The sequence below is a fragment of the Peromyscus leucopus genome, chromosome 5, assembly GCF_004664715.2.
Source record: "Peromyscus leucopus breed LL Stock chromosome 5, UCI_PerLeu_2.1, whole genome shotgun sequence".
NCBI lineage: Eukaryota > Metazoa > Chordata > Mammalia > Rodentia > Cricetidae > Peromyscus > Peromyscus leucopus.
The window spans coordinates 82581553-82600245 of record NC_051067.1 but is presented as its reverse complement, the minus strand read 5'-3'; the positions used below and the strand labels follow the sequence as shown (position 1 = coordinate 82600245).

At 39.3% G+C, this 18693-nt stretch overlaps 1 protein-coding gene across 5 annotated transcripts in view; it reads left to right on the top strand.

Annotated features, from left to right (window-relative positions):
* Rpgrip1l (RPGRIP1 like) overlaps positions 1-18693 on the top strand; it is a 100457-nt gene that overhangs the window by 25298 nt on the left and 56466 nt on the right. For 4 of the 5 annotated variants that reach the window (XM_028871506.2, XM_028871508.2, XM_028871509.2 and 1 more), the window contains 8 exons: positions 764-837; positions 6436-6575; positions 12318-12329; positions 12664-12770; positions 13051-13101; positions 13783-13962; positions 14578-14695; positions 17966-18418. In XM_028871506.2, the coding sequence (XP_028727339.1) occupies positions 764-837; positions 6436-6575; positions 12318-12329; positions 12664-12770; positions 13051-13101; positions 13783-13962; positions 14578-14695; positions 17966-18418 (1135 nt within the window). The remainder of the gene's footprint in view (positions 1-763; positions 838-6435; positions 6576-12317; positions 12330-12663; positions 12771-13050; positions 13102-13782; positions 13963-14577; positions 14696-17965; positions 18419-18693) is intronic. The other variant, XM_028871507.2, reaches the window with a different exon arrangement.

The following is an 18693-nucleotide window of genomic DNA, read 5'->3' as shown; positions in this document are numbered from 1 at the left end:
TCTTCGCCTGTCTCTCTCTCACTGGCATCAAAAGAGAGTGTCAAAAATAGAGATGACTTTTAAGTCCTGTGCTCGATAGCAAAAAAAAAAGTGACTACAGAGCATATTTATTAATAAAACTTTAAATGCTACAGGGTAGCAATCCACATTTTAATCATAATGATCTAATAACTATGTTATCTAATAATCATGTTTATTTCTGAAAATATTCATTAGGATAAAATAAGGAATACAATTTATTCTTATGGTATGCTACCATGTATAAATTCCAGGTAACAAGAGAAATTGTGTCTTTAAATTAAATAGTGATAAACAAACGTGTTTGAACTGTGAACTCAAAGAACAGTTAGTACTCATCTTTTATGGGCCAATTGGAAATTAATACAAAATGAATATAATGATGGAATTCATCATGGTAGAAAGTGAAAACTATTATGTTCCAGGGACTTAAGAGAAAGCTCTTTAGCACATTCTTTATTGAGTTCTGACTCCTGTGTTCATAAAGTAGTATATCCGTTTCTACTAAATTGAAAGAGGAATATTCATATTTATTTAACAACATGGAAGAAATCAATACTGAATTGAATGCAGTCTAGTCGTCAGCTGCAGTGTCGGAATCCAGACTGGACAAATAGCTGTCCCCTCCTGGTTTTCTTACTGTGTGGATTGATATGATAATTACTTATTGTATAACTTTATTTTCCGAGTCTAGAGTGCTAACCCTGAACCATGGAAACTCTTTGTAATTTTATTTTCATTTTAGCTGCAGGATAGAATTAATGATTTAGAAAAGGAGCGAGAACTTTTAAAGGAAAACTATGATAAACTTTATAACAGGTAAATCACAATTCTATGTATTTCATTCTTGTTTGGGCTCTTTTTATTCAAATTGTTTATTATCACCATATCTAATATCGATTTAAAAACTAGCAACAGGTCATGGCAAGACATATACTTACTTTGCAAAAGAAAAATAAGCTTTTTCAAAGCATTGGTACCAGGTTTTTAACTGAGCTGGATTCTGTCATCACGTGGAGAATCAGGTTGTTTTGTTTCCAGTAACTGGCACTGGCACTTGTTTTACACAAGCTCCAGGCTGGTAGATGCCGTGGAGGATGCTCTGCATCCCTCCTGTCATGTGGGCACACTGGGTTGGAGGGGTTGGAGGAGTCTACAGCTCAGGTTACAGACAAGGGAGGTCCGACAGGGCTGAAGTACCTTCGACAGGTAGCATATGCTCTTGAAGAGTGTGTGGTCAGGAGGCCTGAGAAGTTCTCGGGATGTGCCGGACTCTCTGCTGGGCTTTCCAGCATCTTAGCAGTGAATGTGGTGGGGAAAGAGGTTCTCTAGCGGTATGTGAAGAGAAACTCAGGCACCTCAGCCTCAGCTCAAGATGAACTCTGAAGAACTACTTCACTTTCAGTTCTTAATATGTTTCATAATTACAGTATTTTAGAAAATAACCCCTTCTGGTAATATTTACAACAAAATTCTACTCCATGGCTAAATCTTGTTAAATGATTCTGATGTGTCTATCGATGTATATCTGTGTAATTGCTAACGTCTTTTCGGTATGTGTGATGACAGATGTGGGATGACATGGGAGCAGATTTAGCATGGTAACTATGTTTATCTGATACCCAACCATTGCTTCATATTGATAATATACTGAAACCTTAGAAAATAGTGTCTGTGCCAAAAGTATGTCTTTAACTTTTTAATTGAATATTTTGCAAATTAATATGCATTTTAAATTTTGAATTTTTAGTTCTGACAGAGTGTGTGGGGAATTTTATTTTGGTTACTTGGAAACACAACCTAAGTCTGTGTTAGGCATTACTCTAATGCTTTGTACCTTTTTTTTTTTTTCTATCTGTTAAGGGTTAGCAACAGTAGGCTACCAGTTAAATATTCAGGACCCTCTAGCAGGAGTAGCCCAGCTAAACATCTTTATGTGGAATTGCATAAAACTTCCTTCTAGTCCATTCTGTACCAGTCCCTTTCTAGTTAACTGTGACCTAAAAAAATCTATTATGCTTCCTGGTTTATATCTCCATCTCTAAAACATTGTGTGTATATTTACACTGATGTATCTATATACTTTATGATCATATGTTTGAAATTTCAGGTGTTGTACAGATTGCACACTGCCCTATTGTGAAAAGTGATGGTATCCCTGTGTTTTATAAAGGAGGTGACTGATAAGCCAGATGAACAGACTTGTGCAGAGCCACACAGTGCTGCTGGGGAGCAGTGTGGAACTGAACCCAGTTCTTTCTACTCTAAAACCTGATTTCTTTTTCCCAGTACACCACTGTCCCGCATTTTAATTGCATTTGAAAATTATGTTTGTGAAAAGGAAGCATCCATGAAATATTAGACCTGTCATACATACATGCAGAGATTTTGATTGATTTATACTTATCTTGAACATCTTGTAACTCTAAATAATTTAACGTGCTCTAAATACAAAAAGTGCCATTTGGCCGTTACTTCTAAATTTCTACTTCTCTCCAACTTGAGAATTTACTGGACACACTTTTCCTGGAATAAAAAACATCAGACTTATCTGGGAATAATACAGAAATGGAATTTTGACAAGGCATATTTTTCTCATATTTACTTAATCACCATAAAACTTTATCTTTCCATATTAGAAGATGATCTAAGAGTGTAAATCTTTAAAGGTTTTGCTTTTTTTTTTTAAATGTTTTGGGCTTGCACTACCTTTTTTCCTCATCACACTGAAAACAGGCTTCATTGTGCAGCTCACACGTAGATAGTAGATGAGATGTATGGAAGTAAATAGCTGTAATGAGCATCAAAACAATGTCAGAAAATCAATGGCACATAAGCTTAGAGTCCAAGTGTACATGTAATCATAAGTAGAACATCAAACTTTTCTGATGGAATTCTTCAGTATGCTTTCAGAAGCATAGAGCAACTGCAAATATCACCATTGACCGTAGATTCTTACACTCTTCTCTCTCATTACACTCTTATTCATCATTGCTGAAATTAATGTTAATCAGAAACTGGGAATGCTACTTGTTTGCTTAGTCATAATGATCGCATGCTTTAAAAAGCAGAGCATGTGTTTGTTATTCAGAGTTGGCTGTTTTTCAGGAGAAAAAGATGATTTGCAGATTGCATCTCATCTTCCTTTTTTAAATGAAATTTTGAATGTGTTTATTACTTGACATGTGACATATTAGAGAATCATGTGGTAAGATAAAACCCTCATGTTAGTACTTGGTATGAGACTTCTTTAATATGCTAAACATTTTTGATACCATGCCAGGAAATAAGAACTTTGAGAAATGTTCAGTTTTAAGATTCAGAATAATTTTTTGCAATTAAATCTTCCTGTTCAGTAAAAGAGAAACTTCATGCAATAATATGGTAAGGCTGTGTTCCATTCCTGAAATTAGTATAGTTTGGGTGCCAGGGAACTTGTGGATGCAGTAGGCCTTAAGAACAATGTGTACATATAACCTGGGGAGGTTATTGGGATCTGGGTTCCACCACACTCCCTGAGCCTCTCCTGCTGAGCACATATGCACGTGCACGAGCGCACGAGCGCACGCACACACGCGCACACACACTCCTGTGCACAAACCATTATTACTACCTCCATCCCCTGCCAAGTTTCCATCTTATGGTTGGGTCCAGGATTCCCGTTAAAAGTGACTTTACCTTTTAATTTTTTGAAAGATGTTGATCTATTGTCTGTTTGTTTTAAAAAGAAGAAAGAGGCCATTTAGAGTTTGACTGTTGTAGTGACCTTTCAAGAACCAAACAGATCACGTTTTTATGCTGTGACACTGCTCAAAATTTAGCCCAAGGATCCATATCTGAAAGAGCATGGCGGGCCACCCACAGTCCCTGCTCATTTCTTCACCATGAGTTCTGATGGTCTGCAGTCCTCTTGCTGAAGTACCTGTGGGTTTTTTCATGAGAGAGGGGGTTATTCTTCCTCATTTCTCACGTGAAGTCCTGGAATGGTGGAGCAGTGAAGTTTTTCTGTGAGAAAAAAGACCTGAGAGTAGAGAGGAATTTTCAGCTTTTGTTTTGATCCTATCATGTTTTAATCAAGGGTGTGCATTACCAGTATCCTTGAGACCCAAGGCAGCCAGTGGGCATGCTAGTGACCACAGGCACCAACAGCCCTCCTGCAGGCTGTCACCGAACATACCAGTGCAGTGGGTACAGAGACAGGCAGCCTCCCTCACTGCCACTGTTGGTGTGGACAAAAACATTTTCACGAATAAAAAGTTCTTCCGCACTCCTCTCATATGCAGATTTAATCATGTATATGGCCCTCACAGAGAAAATGGAGCCAGATGTGGTTCGCCATTTATAGCTACACAGATGGCTGCAAGCATAGAGGAATATAGTAAATTCAAAAGGAATTCCTCATGAAACTCCGTTGGAATGCAGTCCTAAATTTAGAGGGGAGATAGCATGGGCTAAATTCAGATTGACTTACGCTGATTTACGCTAGTATTTTGTGGGTTTGGAGAAACCAGGCTGCTAAATTGTTCTTAATTTAAACACACACAGCTTCTGATGTTCCTGCCAGATTAGCTGCTGGTGATCTTCTGCTGGGCGCCCACTGTTGGAACACTACTGTTTCTAATTGCTGGCATCTCGGGGCATGTATAGCTGTGCCTGTCTTTTTCCGGGTGGTGCATGTTTTTAATGATAGAAGGCACATATACATACATGTACTCACATTCATGTATATGTATTAATTTGGCTAGACACAAAAATTATATACATTTTTAAGTGAATTTATAAAGGAATATTCTTTAGTATTTAAAGTATACGTGTTTTATTTAGATTTCATTTAAGTCTGGGTAATTTTACCTTTGACAAACATTAGCTTAAGATATTGGCATATCAGTTCCATGGTTTTTGTTTTTTAAGGATCCATATGTGAAATGAGAATGCTGATAGAGGAAAACAGATGTCATCTTTAGAGTGACTTCTAGAATTCCATTTATTTTCAAGGTTATATTATTTTAAATGCAATAAAAATATTCAAGGTGTGAAATGAATCCCCCCCCCTTTTTTTTTTAAAGCTATGCCTTCTACAGAAAGTATCTCTTGGGCTAAAACCTCAGAGCTAGTTGAGAGCAGCATTAAGGTCAATTTCCAATAGTACCTTTCTTTTCCATTTACTTCGTCAGTATAAAATCAGATTTTATGGATTTTCATTTCATTTACTGAATTTAAAATGAGTAGAAGGGTCAAAGCTGTGGGTGATTACTCACTCAAGCCAAGCTTCACAGATAATGGTTATCTGCTGAAATGCAGATCAAGATAAGTTTTCCCCGCAGTCTGGCTATCACCTGGGAAGCTGCAGCAACAGGAATTGCCAGGCCCTTCCCTTTGAAATGTCCCTGAGTGCCGGTGAAGTTAGCTGCCGTAGCACCACTGTTGACCGTGTTCAGGACCCACTCGATAAGGACACGGTTGATTTCTCCCTCTGTGTAGCGTCTAGTTATACCGATCCTGTGCTTTCTTCTCGCATGCTGTGCCTCGATCCCCGCAGATTGAAACCCTAACTGAAACTGCTTTGGGCTGCAGCTGTAGCTCAGTGGGTAAAGGTTTGCACAAAGCCCCAGTTTCTGTCCCCAGCACCACATACACCAGGTGTGGGGGGGCATGCGCTCCCGTAGTCTCAGCCCTGGAGAGGCAGAAGCCAAAAGGCCACAAGTGTCAAGCTACATAGGGAGTTCAAGGCTAGCCTGTGCCAGAGACCCTGACTCCAAAAAAACTAAAAAAATGTGCTACACTTTTATTAAGGAATCAATTATAATGCTGTCTTCATAATCTTATTAGATTAGAGACACTCATTTTATAATAATCTGTGTTAAAGTAAAATCATTTGTTCTTAGCCTATTGTTTTTGGTTTTGGGGGCAAAATTGCCTTTGCAGCCCTTCTTAGTATCAGAATGAGCACCTTGTAGTTCAGTATAGCATCGTTTATGTCTGTGTTCTTACAGACTCACAGTTTCCTGAGTTCGAGATCAGGTGGAAAACACTTTGGGGCAGTATTGAGTGCGTGGGCTTGTTCGTGGGGAGGACAGCCTCGCCTCTCAGTTGCTGAGGTTTGGAACCGTGGACTCCTCTGGAGTATGTACAGTATCTGAATTCCTTTCCTAGTCCACAAAAGCTGCATGTTGCCAACTCTTCTGACTTTGGAGCTCTAAATTAAGGCCAGTTCCTTTGCTCATCCCACAAACTCTTTCATGTTCCCTAACCGCAGCCTGAGCAAGGCGCCTCGGTTTCAACAGCAGCAGACCAGCATATGTTTACTTAATTCCTGAGACATGATGACAGTGGTCTCTGCCACTAAAAGCTTCTCTTTATTATTTTCGGGTGAGGCCGACTTCCCAGCAGTCCTTGCGTGTCACGTGTGTTTTGCAGTGCCTTCGGCGCTGCCCAGGAAGAGCAGTGGAAGGTGAAGGAGCAGCAGATGAAAGTGCAGATCGCTCAGCTTGAAACCGCCTTAAAATCGGACCTGAGCGACAAAACCGCCATCCTCGACAACCTGAAGACCGAGAGAGGTACATGGCAATCACACCTGTTTCCCGATGCGGACATCTGATGCTTATGTACAGAGGCAGTCAGGACTTCTTGTATGGCTGCTGTTTGCCAATCATCCTGCTATCTATAATACAGTCCCTTTGGATAGACAGATCATTTGGAATATATACATATTCCAAAAGAACTGTCTTTTTTCCTCAGTCACTTTTATCCGGGTTATCTTTCATTAGTTTAATATCCCTAAATTCTGAGCTTTTTTTTATTTGGCAGAAAACAAGTATTTATTGAGCACCAGTATGTGTTCAGCATTGTTCTAAGTTTTGAGGATACAGCAAATAAGACAAAGACTGGCACTCATGAGGCATGGAAGCCACCAGTAGAGAGAGAGGTCTGTAATGGTTCAGGTAGTGGCAGATGAAGTGGGAAGAACCCAAAGCAGGGACAAGTGAGAGAAGTAGCTTCTTGCTGGTTTTGATAGATCACACTGAACGATCTAATAGTGGGATGTCGGCATCGATTTTGTTAGAATGTCCCTGTTAAAATAATAATCATTAAGCATAATCATATTAGGTCTTGTCTCATAGAAATAAAATGTAATTAAAGATGTCTGGACTCCTGCATTACACACAGACACAAGCATACCCACTGCACACAGATACACAGTGGGGGACAGATTGACACAAGCGTACCCACTGCACACAGATACAGTGGAGGGACAGATTGACACAAGTGTACCCACTGCACACAGATACACAGTGGGGGACAGATTGACACAAGCGTACCCACTGCACACAGATACACAGTGGGGGACAGATTGACACAAGTGTACCCACTGCACACAGATACAGTGGAGGGACAGATTGACACAAGTGTACCCACTGCACACAGATACACAGTGGAGGACAGATTGACACAAGCGTACCCACTGCACACAGATACACAGTGGAGGACAGATTTTTTATTCAGTGTGGAACCTGTGTGTGCACCCAAGACCAACACCCAGGAGTGTAGTAATAAGGTTGTTCCTTTGGAACATTTGCAGTTCTGTTACAGGAGAATTTTAAAGGTTCAATGCAGCCAGACATGGTGCACACGCCTATAATCGTAGCACTCGGGAGACCAAGACAGGAGAATTTCAGACCCCCTTGGGCCACATAACAAGACCCTGTGTCAACAACAACAAAGGTTAATACAGTCTCAGTAAGAGGAATATATTTTTAATTAGTACTCTTAGCACAGGGTCACATTTTTTTGACTAAGTGGAACTTAATTTTTCATGTTTAATATTTCTACAGTTAGAGTGCATCCATAAGCAATAACACCTTAAAACTGGTTAGGCATGTTTTTTACATTTCAACAAGCCTGAAATAGGAAATAGGAACATATAGTCAATGGAGTCTTTATTCTGGTGAAGCACAGTAGTCAGTATTTTCCACCAAGTGATCAAATAGACTGGTATGTTCCTTAGGAGTTTTTCTAGGGATGGGATTAAGTGGTGGCATGACTTCTTACTTAGTAGGTTTCTGATTTTAATACCGCTATTGAGTGCTTCCTGGTTCTGTAATAGTCTTATAGTTGCTCAGTAAACACTTGAAGTAGAAGCGCTCTGTTGCCCCATTCCATTTCCAAAAATAGACCAACTGCACATTCTTAAACGACAAGGGAAGTAAGGGGCAGCAAGATGGCGCAGCAGGCGAAAGCATCCTGCGACCAAGCGTCACGGACAGAGTTCCATCCCCAAGTCACACGTGCTAGGAGAGAGCTGCCTCCTGCATCCTGTCCTCTGATCCTGCGCACACAGTGGCCCCCACATGCCCCCCCCACACATATAGTAAATAAATACATACATAGTTTATAGAGAAAAGGAAATGAAATCACCCATTTTATTTGTTTTTTTCTGTATTTTCTTAGATATCAAGAATTCCAAACCTTTTGTCTTTCAGGCATCTGAATTGATCTCTCAAACAAAACTGTTAAGAGGGGTAGAATCTTAACTCTTTTTAAACTATTGTTTCTTAATTGATTTGGAGAACTCATATTACTAAGTATTTTAGTTGCTAAGATATTCTATTTCACTGAGTCCATCCTCATCTATTTTTTGCTGGTTCTTATCTTTAAGGATTTTTTTGAATATTGAAGCTAATGCATGTGCACTATGAAAGAAGTCTAGGACCCTGTTGCAGCCCTCAGGTTAATCCTACTAATACTTGTGATTCTTCTCTAAGTTTTATGGATTTAGTTTTATTATATTTATTATATTATATTGATTTATATGTATGGATTTAGTTTTATAATATGCCCTTTTGTTCACTTTATTGAGAAGTCAGTGCTCTCATATAAATTTTTAAACCCATGTCATCATCTCTGACAGTGCCTGTTACAGTTTCTTAGTGTGCGGATATCGTGAAGATGACTCTGCAGTCGCTTACGATAGTCAAGAAATAATTTTTTAGCATCATAAGCCACCTCTTCCTACATGAAAACCCCCCTTAACACATTTCTCTGTTTTCTCAGTGAAAGTTGCTGGGACTGTGATTTTCCAGTTATTTTCTTTGAAGTGCTTAAATTTAAAAGTTTAAGAATTGAAGTCTTTATAAAAAATTTTTAAATGCATTCTAAGAAAGTAAGTTAAAATAATTTTAAGAAAAATATTCTGGATTTTAATCATTTTTTGGAAAATAAACAAATTTGAAATCATCTACTTAAGGAAGTCTTTGAATAGGATGGAAGTTCCTTTTGTGGTACAGATTTTGAGATGGTTTCATTTGACTTTGAACTCTGCTCACACATTTGCCTTCTCTTGTACCATGTCCCTTGCCAGAAGATGCTTCCCTGGCTTCTTGTAGTCATTCATCTAAGCGGCAAGTTATTTTTAGAGAATATTCACCTCTTTATTCAAGGTACAAATTAGTTTCAGATTGTGTGAATATGTGGGGGAAGGCTATGTAAATGCAGTTTGCATTTGGTTAATGCTTAAATTAGCTGCATGTGTTTAAGGGCTTGCTTTTGAACGTTCCTTTCTATCTTTAGCTGAAATGCATAATTCAGCATAATGCATATGGTTATATTGATCACAGCTGAAGATATTAGCACAAAGGAGCTCTGAAAATTGTTTAGTTGAATTGTTCTCTGCACTGTTATTAATGGCGTGCTGGAAGAATGTAAGTTTAAAGAGTGAAATGGCATCTCATTTGAATAAAATGCTGTTTGACTTAACCTGCTTTTTGTCAAATCCTAAGGTAAGGCGGTTGTTTTTCATCTCATGCAGAGGGCTTTGATTTTTCATATTATAATTCAGCAAGCCTATTTCCTCTTTGAACTGTAGCAGTTTGGGCTCTTCTTAAAGACTCAAAACATAGCCTAAATAAGCAGCTGGATAAAGAAAGACTATAGTGTATAATTCTAATAAGTTCTGGAGACAGGTCAGCAGTGCTCACTGATGTCTCACCCATTAAGTTATTCTCCCACAAACAGCATTCTGTTTTTAAAATATCAGTGAATGGGGATATGGATGTCCAAACAAAAAAGAAGAGTAAAAGGATGGAAATACTCACATAACTTTATTGGTATCTACTGACATATCCATAGCTCTACAAAACTGAAAGCATTAAAACAAAACCTAGACATAGAGAAGATCACAGTGCACAGTGTCCATGTTAAGAAGGAGCAGTGTGCCCTTTGTACAGTATTCCCAACTTCCTAACGCTGCGACCTCATGTTGTGGGGACCCCCCAACCATAAAGTGAGTTTCATTTCTACTTCATAACTGTGATTTTGCTACTGTCTTGAGTCGTCAATACTTGTGTTTTCCAATGGTCTGAGCAGCACCTGTGAAAGGTTGTTTGAGCCCTGTAGCTAGTGTTTTCCTGCCTTGCCCACAGTCAGGACAAATCTTTGTCACCCGCCAGTCCCACAGCCGCTCAGACCCAACCAAGTAAACACAGAGACTTATATTGCTTACAAACTGTATGGCCGTGGCAGGCTTCTTGCTAACTGTTCTTATAGCTTAAATTAATCCATTTCCATAAATCTATACCTTGCCACGTGGCTGGTGGCTTACCAGTGTCTTCACATGCTGCTTGTCATGGCGGCAGCTGGCAGTGTCTCTCTGCCTCAGTCTTCTGCTTCCCAGAATTCTCCTCTCTCCTTGTCCCACCTACTTCCTGCCTGGCCACTGGCCAATCAGTGTTTTATTTGTTGACCAATCAGAGCAATTTGACATACAGACCATCCCCCAGCAGAGCCCCACGTTGAGAACTGCTGCCATTGTCCTTGAACTGCGTCCTTGAATCCCTGCTAGTGCAGACCGCGGAGTGAATTGTTACCATCACCCCTAAGGTCCCCTCCCTCTCACAGTCACCGTTTTTGTTGTTATTTTGTTATTCTGTCCATTGTGTGATTTGTCACTCCATGCCATTGTCACTCTGTCTACTAGTTGTTTTTACTGGGTCATTACAAGGAGTGCCACATTGCCATTGTATTGTCTAACCGAAAAGTTTATTTCATAAGAATTCACAGTGATTATTAATGCTAATTTTTAGTTTAGACACAGGTATTTGCCCCATACCTTCAAACTTTTGAAGTGTGTTTCACACTTGGAAATTCTTTTCCTAGATTTAAGCAATTTATCCCATAAAATAATCTTTAATTATTAGAAGTGTTTGTATATTTAATAAAGTACCTCTGTATCTTTATACACCCAAGGATTTCCAGGAACTATGTGATATTAAAATCTTTCTGATTTAGTCCATTTCTCTTAATTATGTAATTTAACATTTTTACTTGTGTGAAATATTTATAGCTTGGGAGTACAAAGCCTGGAAAAAGACAGAGACATAGTTCTGTATAACATCCAGTCAGACTGCAAATGCATTCATGGAAAGAATTCTTGACAAATGTGTTACTTGATTTTTTTATTAAGAAAAGGAAACAAAAAAGTATAACTTGAATTGAGCACTTTTAATAAACAAAAATTGTTGAGCTCAATAAGAAATTGAGAGAGACACTTTGGCTGGCACGGTCTAGAAGTAGTCCACCAGGAGTCAGCAAAGCTGAATAGCTGCCTACCACAGTGGAGACAGGGGGAGTGCACGTAAGAACACAGCACTAAAGAATGCAACGCACCTGCCTGCTAGCCAGTAATGGCTTTTTTTATAACGTGTCTAGGTGTTTTTGCCTGCATGAATTTCTATGTACTGTGTGCATGCAATGCCTGCAGAGGCCAGAAGAGGGCACCAGATCCCCATGAGCTGGAGTTGCAGGTGGTTATAAGGTGCCACGGGGGTGCTGGAAATTGAACCCAGATCCTCTGGGAAAGCAGTCACAGCTTATAACTGCTGAGCCATCTTTCTAGCCCATGTCCCCACCTCTTTTTAAGTTAAGTATATTTAATACAGAGCAAGAAATTCGTGTATGACTTTACTGTTTTCTTGATTTCTCCCTAACAGTCCTGCTGTGGGTCATGGTGACTGAGTGCCTAGGCACCAATCTCCTTTCCTTAAAGGTGGCTGAGAGCCCATGTCCTGCTAACAGCAGGAACTGTGAGCTGAGTATACACTTGAGTTATCATTGATGCTGCCTCAGAATCTCTCTCCTGTTGCCACAGATTTGTTAGGGACATGATTGATTGAGTTATGGATTTGGAGTTTATAAAATAAATTATCTTGTTTTAATACAAAGACTTTATGTAAGTGAGGAAAAGAAAATTTAAAGAAGTCAATCAGAACACTAAAAGACAAATTTTTTTTTTGCATGTCTTTCAGGACCCTTAATAAGTAAGTAAAAATCAAATATTTAGAAGCATATATTCTTAGGCATATTAAGTAGAATGTTCCTTTGAAGTCCCAGAAACCGCAGTTTCCTTGTATTAATGCTGTGAACTTCTGTCTTAAGTTTTTGATAAGCGAGTGAGTCATGTGGTGGACACATGATGTGTTCATTGGTTCCTCAGCCCTTGCTGCCATCATCCAAGGTGCTGGCTCTATTTTTTTCTCTGACCCGGATGATACTGGATCCAGCTTGTCGTGTAACTGAATTTAAGTTTGTTTAAATGTGTTCTTCAACATAATTCTCACTTAGCTTTCTACTTGTGCTGACTTTATTCTTAAGACCAAAATGAGAAGCTCATGCAAGAGAACAGAGAGCTCCGGCTCCAGTGTCTGCAGCAGAGGCAGCAGCTGGACGAGCTGGAAAGCCGCATGAGGTTTTTCAACCAGGTGACCATTTCCCTTCGTCAGAGTGTGTGTGTGCGCATGTGTCTTCAGCACAGGAAAAACAGTGTACAACAAAGCAAGAAACACAGCTGTGTCACTTGGTGTGTTAGCTAACATACGTGGTTGCTTATGTTCTCTGAGGCTGTGCTGAGTGGCTGAAATGTCCGGAGTGTTTGGTTTCTTAAGTTCATAGCCTCGGGTCACCTTGTGTTCTACAGAGTCTAGTGGGAATCTGTGCTGGAAACCAATTCCTCACTGTGAGCTTTGACTTTCTCTCTTACAGGAGAGTGATATTAATGCCGATGACTTGAGTGAAGCTCTCCTGCTTATAAAGGTAGCATTTTAAAAATTAGCCATCGATTCCATGTCTTCATGTTTCAACATAATGATGACCTTTGTCTATAAACCTTATATTTAGAGAGTGAATTATTTGTACATCTTCTAAAACTCACTGCCTCTTAGTGCATGCATGTATTTGGGTGGGGAGAAAGTCCAGGGAGAGAGAGCACACTGCTGTACTGATTCAGGAAATGGTTAGATGATAGTTACAGCATGCATATTTCATAGTGACATCAAAGTCACATTAACGTAGAGCTCAGCACTCTTATTTAACACCCTTTGACTGCAGCAAACACTTTATTCTTACCTGACCCACAGTACAACCAAGCTTGCCTTCTGAAGTGAGGTGTTGAACCATCAGTAGAACACAAAGGCACTGTCTAGTTTTGAGTTACTGTTATCTACAAGTACATTTCTTATCTTTATATCATAGTGTATATTTTGATCAGATGAAAAAATAAATGTATGATTTTATTTTTTTATGAAGTTGATAAACTATTTTTATTTCTCTGTAATTATTTCAAGTATCTGTGCGAATGTATGTAAACACTGCTTTGTTTCTAGTGGGAAAATGGAAGGGCATGAATTCAATTAGGTGTTTCTTGAGTCACATTAATTCACATGGCCACATTCCAAAAATTTTTGTTTCAATTAAAAAATTATGGTTTTACTTTAGGCTCAGAAAGAACAAAAAAATGGAGACCTCTTATTTTTAGAAAAAGTGGACAGCAAAAATAATAAAGATCTAGAACATTCCATGAAAGAGCTTCAAGCAACTCACGCAGAAACAGTACAAGAACTTGAAAAGACAAGAAATATGCTAATTATGCAACATAAAATCAATAAAGACTATCAGGTACTGTCAGACACTAAATCAAGACGGTATTTTTTTCTGTGATATTCTCCTGATGATTGTCTTTTCAGAGAAACTTTTTGTATTATCCTCTTTTATTATCTCTTGTCACTTATTATTAAGTATTAATACATCCCTGGAGTTTAGCCCTGTAACTAGCGAGTTGGGATAAATAGTTTAAAAACAGATGATTGAAGCCCTGGCTTAGGGAAGTACCTCGTGGCAGGCAGTGATGTCGTCGTCCTCAGTGAGGCACAGAGATCATCCAAAAGCCCTGCCACAAATGGCCATGTCAGCTTTCACTAAGATGGAGAATGACTACAAAAAAGGAAGCCCCTGCATGGAGGGCCGTGTGACAGGAGGGCACCATGGTTGAGAGCTCCTGCTGGCCATCCAAAAGATGTTATTAAAGTCCTCATGGTTTTCAAAACTCCAACTACAAGTGCTTGCTTTATAACATAGGAACTGAAGGAAGTGCCTTCAGTTCCATCTAGGCAATGTTTGAATCCTAGCATGGTGGCTTGAAAGCTCCATCTTAAAATGCTTGGCTCAAAGTCACTTTGACAGATGCAAATAGGATAATCATAAGTAGTGAACCTCGCTGTCTTTTATTTTTAGATGGAAGTTGAGGCGGTGACTCAGAAGATGGAAAATTTGCAGCAAGATTATGAACTCAAAGTGGAACAATATGTTCATCTTCTCGATATCAGGGCTGCACGCATCCAAAAGCTTGAAGGTACAGACTGCACAGTTTTATGGCAGTTGAAAAATGCTGTCCAAACCCTCGCTCACAATATCTTCCTGCCCTATTTTTTTTTCCCAATCTGAAGCTGTAATAAGTTACCAGAATGACTATTTCATCTGATTCTTTTCTACTCAAGAATTTTTAGTAGGATTTTTCAAGAATTCACTGTTTTCAAATTCAGTATTGTGAGCAAGATTTCAAAGCAGTACATAAAGTGTCCCAGACCCAAGTCTCACGCCACCTTTTGATTTCCTTCTAAGCACCATGTGCACCTTGGCCAACTCTGCATACTTCTCTTTGTCAGATCCATCATGCTCATTCCCAGCACCAGCTTTTGTTCCTGCTGTTTCTTCTGCCTAAATCCCTTTCTTCCTTGACAACAAGATAATGCCCCTCTGTGTTTCAGAATCTAACTTGGTGCTTAGCATGCCAGAAAGTGGCTCTGATTGATTCAGCCACCTTCCCTTTACCTGAAATGCCCTCACTGTGATTTTTAACTTTAGCAAATACAGAAATCATCTAAGAGAGCTATGTGTGGCAGTACTTGCATGGAATCCCAGTGGGATAAAGTGAGAGGAATACAAGTTCAAAGCCAGCTTGCTCAAAGCCTGGGCTATCTAGATGAATCCTATCTTGAGAACATATCTAAACACAGACGGTAGCCTGCTGTTTCCAGCTGTTTGTGTCCTTTGTGTCTTAATGACAGTGTTAACTTTATGCACTTCCCCCAGCTAGAAGCCAAAGCAAACCTAAGCAGCTTTCTGCCACTTTCTGCTTTTCCTTACTCTTATGGTGGAGTGTGTGTGTGTGGTGTGTGTGTGTGTGTGTGTGTGTGTGTGTGTGTGTGTGTGTGTGTGTGTGTGTGTGTGATTGTCCCATATCTTCTGTGAAATCTTTGTGTCTTGGAGGCAGAATCGGCATTATATTGTCATTGTTTCATTGATACTTGCTGTAGTGTGGATATCTTTCCTGGAATTTCTTCATTGGAAACTTAACCCCAAATGCAATCATATTGGGGGACAGAATGTTTAAGAAGTAGTCAAGTCATTGGGTTCCACTCTCAAGAATTCTCAAGGATTCTCTACCATGGAAGCAGGGTTCATTAGTACAAGAGTGGTTTATTGTAAGTGAATATAGCACCTCCCGCCTTGGGATAGCATAGTGAGGAAGTTCTTGCCGGATACAGAACCTTCAACTTGAACTTCCCAGCTTTTACAACCTAACTATAAGAGCGAAAGCTCTTACATAGAAGTATAGCTCAGTGGTAGAATGCATGCTGAGCCTGCACAGACCCCTGGGTTCAATCTCCAACACCAAAAAGGAAATCAAACAAGTAGTCTTTGTTCTTTATGAATTACCTGGACTCATATAGTCTGAGCTAGCACTAGAGGTGGATTAAGACAATGCTTTCTGCATTTTCTTGGCATATTCTTCCCAGTAAAATACAGGCTTCTGTTTACTGGTCTAGGTTGTCTGAGTTCCTTACGGGCAGTGCTTCAGTTTCCCATCTGTATTCTCACTGTCTACTGTTTGCTTATGATGCCTTAGAGGCTTGATTGTGTTTATGGAGTGAATGGTTGAGTCGAGAAGACAGGCAAAGCATGCCGGTAAAGGCTTGCAGAGACTTGAATGAAAATTCTTCACTTGGTGACCTCCTTTTTAACCAAGAAAATTCCATTTAACAAACTTTTATTGAGTACTACATGGAACAAAAGGTACACGCTGCTCTTTAACTTCTGGAAGGTTCTGTTCAGTCAAATGAAGACATTTAGTTAGTTCTTCATAAACAAGGTACTCAAGCTCTCAACCCCCTCCTAAACTGCTGTAGAAGTCTGCAAGGGTAAAACTAGTTCTATAATAATATGTTATTTGCCTTTTTTGTTTTTATTCTCTTACAAGTTTATAATGGAGCTTCTCAGAGGTTGTATGGCATGTGATATCACAACAAATTAAACACAGCCACAGATCCATATTCCAGCTGTTTTCTATTAAGCCAGACCCTCAGACACTTGTGAAAATGTTTTTTAAAAAGTTGAAAGGATTAAAATAATGCCACTCTTCTCACATTTTTTGGAAATTACAACTTTGAAAAAATAAATACTATGATTTATGTTAACATGTAATAGGTTATTGTTGTTACATGTAAAAAGATACTTTTTTTCTTTTCAGTATGATCAATAACAATAAATATAAATTGTTATCAAAAGATTTTTGGGCTCCCCAATAAGTTTTAAGAGTATAAAGTTGCTGATGAGGTACGTGACTCGAGTACTGGAGACAGTGGACGTGAAAGAGGCTAGTGCTTATCAACGGGGAACCCAGCACACCAGCCCAGAGGACAACACTGTAAGATGAAAAGAGAGATAAGAGAAGGGGGACAGTGACATGGAAGTCAAGATAGGGTAATAGTTTAAAAAGAAGAGTGTTCGTCACCCAGAAACAAAAGAAATAACGGGAGGTGTGACACTGCCCAGTCTAGAGCTGAACTGGCTTCTGGTGATCTTTTGAAGGGTAATTCGATTCACACATCTTTTGCAGGAGTGTGTTATAGGAACAGTTGGGAACACATGTTATTCTTTCTGGAAACTTAAGCATAATACTAGGGGGAAGCTGTGCATATAGAAAGATGCATAACTTTTAAAAAAAACAGCCTTATGAAGTATATCTGGTATACATTTAAAGTACATTTAAACTGTGGGTTTAAAGTATAAATTTGTTTAGTTTAGGCCTGTGTGTACAACTATGAAACTATCACCATAATTGAGATGTTGGGTTTACAATCATTACCTCCCCCAAAGTAGGAGTGGACAGCCTGTTAAGCTAAAGAGATGGTATCCAGGAAGAAAGAAAGATCTACTTTGTAGGATCTAGCAAAGCTAGAGGAGCACATGGCATCTGAAGAATGGCCTCAGCTGTGACCTGCCCTTTCTTTTTCCTGTTCCTGGCTAAGGCTATCCTACAACTGAAGGTGTAATTCTTTTCATTTTCATTCTCTTAATTGTACATTGATGAATTACAGTTGCATATATTTTGAAGCTGTAATTTCACTTTTTAATGACTGGTGTTTAATGACTGGTGTCAAAGCAAGTCTTGAGGGTTTTTGTTGTTAATGAGCATTATTTGCAGAAAATAACACTACAGTTATAGACTTGAAGATGGAGACTATCACTGAAAGCCGCAGACATCCGGCCACTTCAGAAGCTAGTTTGCATCTGCATATGTCAGCCTGTTAACATCTCTAAACTGTATCTTCCCTTGCAGCCCAGTTAAAGGATATTGCCTATGGCACTAAGCAGTACAAATTTAAACCAGAAATCATGCCAGACGACTCTGTTGATGAATTTGATGCAACCATTCACCTGGAACGAGGAGAAAACCTATTTGAAATCCACATCAACAAAGTCACCTTTTCTTCTGAAGTCCTGCAGGCATCTGGTGACAAAGAGCCTGTCACTTTCTGTACCTATGCTTTCTATGACTTTGAACTGCAGACAACTCCCATAGTTCGAGGCCTTCATCCAGAATATAACTTCACTTCTCAGTATCTTGTCCATGTAAATGACTTATTTTTGCAGTATATTCAGAAGAACACTGTCACTCTGGAGCTTCACCAAGCCTACAGCACAGATTATGAAACAATTGCAGCATGTCAGTTGAGATTCCATGAGATTCTAGAAAAAAGCGGCCGAATATTTTGCACAGCAAGTTTAGTTGGTAAGTAGCTTAGGATCTTCGGATGTTTGCATCACTAGGTTGGCTTATGTGGTCACTGGCATTCTATATTTGTATCTTTGTTTTTAAAGATTTATTTTATTTTATGTATGGGCATTTTGTGTGCGTGCGTGTGTGTGTGTGTGTGTGTGTGTGTGTGTGTGTGTGTGTGTGTACCACATGCATGCTTGGTGCCATGGATCCCCTGGAACTGGAGTTACAGACAGTTTGAGCTGCCATGTGGGTTCTGGGATTTGAACCTGGGTTCTCTAGAGGAG